The sequence below is a fragment of the Pterocles gutturalis genome, unplaced genomic scaffold (assembly GCF_000699245.1).
Source record: "Pterocles gutturalis isolate BGI_N339 unplaced genomic scaffold, ASM69924v1 scaffold7699, whole genome shotgun sequence".
NCBI lineage: Eukaryota > Metazoa > Chordata > Aves > Pterocliformes > Pteroclidae > Pterocles > Pterocles gutturalis.
This window is the reverse complement of record NW_010128102.1, coordinates 65,168-67,913: the sequence shown is the minus strand read 5'-3', so window position 1 is coordinate 67,913 and position 2,746 is coordinate 65,168. Positions and strand designations below refer to the sequence as shown.

The window sequence follows — 2,746 nt, the reverse complement described above, 5'->3', positions numbered from 1 at the left end:
CCCCAAAAGGCATCCCAAATGTGTCCCACGGAGGTGAGTGTCTGACAGCTGAGCCCAGGGATGCCCTTCAGAAGGACAATCGCATCCTGAATCCCACCTTCGTTACTGGAGCCACGACAAGGGCAATGCTGCTGGCAAGGCTCAGCACACCCTTCCCCTTCATGTGACAGTGCTTAAAAGGGTCCTTTTGTCACCCAGCCCCAGCCACGGCAATCTGCCAGCACAGCTCTGCTGACTCTCCGCTGCCCGTGAACAGATCATGTGTTGTTCAGAGGAGGAACTGCCCTCCAGCCTGCTATGGTTTCCTTCAGGCCAAAGGAAAAAGGGTTTTTGGTTTGAGCCTCCTACCCACAGCTGGGCTTGCTTACACGCTACCCACAAGGGGACTTCACAAGAACAGGGGAAGAATCATCATTTACCCATCCCAGGGATCACGCAGAGCCGGATTTGAAATCACGCAGACATTTGGTGTCAGATGTGACCCTCGCTTGCTGAGCACCCACCTGGAACAAGGGCACCCTGTCGTGAAGGGTAACAGCAAAATGCTGCGGGTACCGGACGGGCTCTGAGCATCAGTGGAACTCAGAACAGCTGGGCATGCTGACAAATGGATGCCACCAGTTCCCAGCACCGCATGCAACAGCGTCCCAGGTATTATGGCCACACACTTTCACGGAGAAATGTGGAACCCCACACTTCCTCTCTGCACGCTTTGCCACCACCCACGGGACAAGGCAGCGATCCCAAGGGTCTGGCAGAGCCACAGCAGGGGCTTTGAGAGTGGATCGCGTCTGCCGTGGAGGTGATGGAGACAGCAGGGAAAGGGTGACCCTGCTCCTGGGCTGGGCAGAGACAAGAGGTGACAAAGCAGGACAAGAGGACACTCAGCTCCAAGGGAGGTCCTGCTAATGGGGACTGCTACGACACAGCAGCCTCTGGGGATGCAACAGCTAAAGATCATCTTTCCCTCCTGCCTCAGCACCATCACCCATTTCTTCCCCTCCTACCACGGTCCAGGTACATGAGAGCATTCCAGGAGGACGGAGCTCAAGGGAACAGGAATAAAAATGTTTCTGAACCTAATCCTTGCACAGGAGACACAAGCTGCCTCACCCAAGACCCCTGGAGAGAGCACCTGGTGGTGCCACCAGGAGAAGGGCTTTGAGGAACGTTCGGCACCTGCCCCCAGAGCCCAGTGTCTGTGCAGCCACCGCCAGCCGGCGCTTGCCAACGCTTCAAACACATCGACCTCATCACTCACCCACTCACACAACAGATCATGCCAGCGCTGGGCTTCCTACTGCTCAGAGAGAGCAGATGGAAAATGGAAAACCAGGAAAATTGCGCTGCCTGGGAGCGCAGGGTATGCGATTTATTTTTCTTTTCTTTTTAGAAGCTGGGCACCTGGATTTCTGCAGCTCCCAGTGAAATCGCAGGCCTCGCAATTCAAAATAATTAGCGACTGGTAGTTTTCCTTTTATGCAAAATCATCCTTTTTATCCAACACCTAAATGAAAATGAATGTGCTTGATTATCTACCAAAGGGCCCAATTTCCTAGCATCGCTCCAAAGCACACAGCAAAATTCGCGTCTCCGCAGGCTGCTATTACAGGCAATGGCTGAGTGCAAGAAATGAGCGGTCAAGGCAGAGCTCCAGAGCCAGGGATGCCGGCCTGACCTTTGTTAATGCTATTTACAGCATCAAACATCCACAAATCCAGCCGTGGCTGCATCCACATCCTTTCTGCTCCAGCCCCGCCGGACTCAGGGGCAGCCAGGAAAGCTTGTAGCTGGCCTGCCAGTATGAGAGCATCACAAATGTCCCCCTCCATCCATGCATCCACCCCACTATGCCAAAGCCCATCCTTTGAGGCAGCTTTTGACCAGGCTCACCCCCAGGGGAGAGGATGAAACAAGCTGCTTCAGAGCCCTGTCTGTTAAACATCTCCTGAATGCTCCAAATATAAGGCTGATCACAGGAACCACCCCCCAGGCTTGTGCTTCAGAAGACATTTGTGCTCAATCCGCACGGCAGAGCAAGCTCCTGTGTTGTCACTATCCCCAACACAGCTCCATCCATCCACCTCCCACCACCTCCACCCCAGGGGGTCTCGCCCAGGGGAATCCCCCACCTACCCCTTACCAGCCTCCCCATCCCTGGCCAGGCTGAGACAGCACAACCGCACATTTGTACTTCCATCGTTTCCAGACTCACCCTGTTCTCGTCGTAGATGATCTGCACCAAGCTGCGATGTTTGGACTCGATCGGAGGCGGGGAGATGGGTTTTTCAGGCTCTGGTGGTTTGGCTGCTTCTTCCTCCAACTGTTGCTGTGGAAGGAGAAGGGGGAGGAGGAGGAGGGTGAGTCACAGTGAGAAACGCAGCCATCCCCGTCCACACGAGACTCTCGGCGGTGCCGCGGCCGAGGCACAAACCGCCGTGGCAGAAGGCTTCCTGCGAGACACGGGCAGGGACGGGGAGAGGGAGGAACACCCCCTGCCACGCAGGCGCAGCCCCGTCCTGCCCCAGGCACCCGTGCTGGCGGGTTGGGGCTTTTTAGGCACCGAGGATGAGGATCTGCCTTAAACAAGCCTCCTGGAGAGGGCTGGAGGCTAGAAAGAATGATTTTACTGGAAACCTTTAAAGGGAACCGCAGCTCCAGAGCTGCCACCGCACGGCAAGGAGCAGTGGAGGAGCGAGGGGTGAGCTGCAAGGCTGCTCCCCACCTTTATCTTGAGATGCTGTGG

At 55.9% G+C, this 2,746-nt stretch overlaps 1 protein-coding gene across 1 annotated transcript in view; it reads right to left on the bottom strand.

Annotated features, from left to right (window-relative positions):
- Positions 1-2,215: 2,215 nt before the first annotated feature.
- Positions 2,216-2,746, bottom strand: part of LOC104466157 (nuclear receptor corepressor 2-like) — a gene marked incomplete at its 3' end in the record, with an annotated part of 47,529 nt that continues 46,998 nt past the window's right edge. Inside the window, exon 5 of the mRNA XM_010079493.1 lies at positions 2,216-2,329. Coding sequence (XP_010077795.1) covers positions 2,216-2,329 — 114 coding nt within the window. The remainder of the gene's footprint in view (positions 2,330-2,746) is intronic.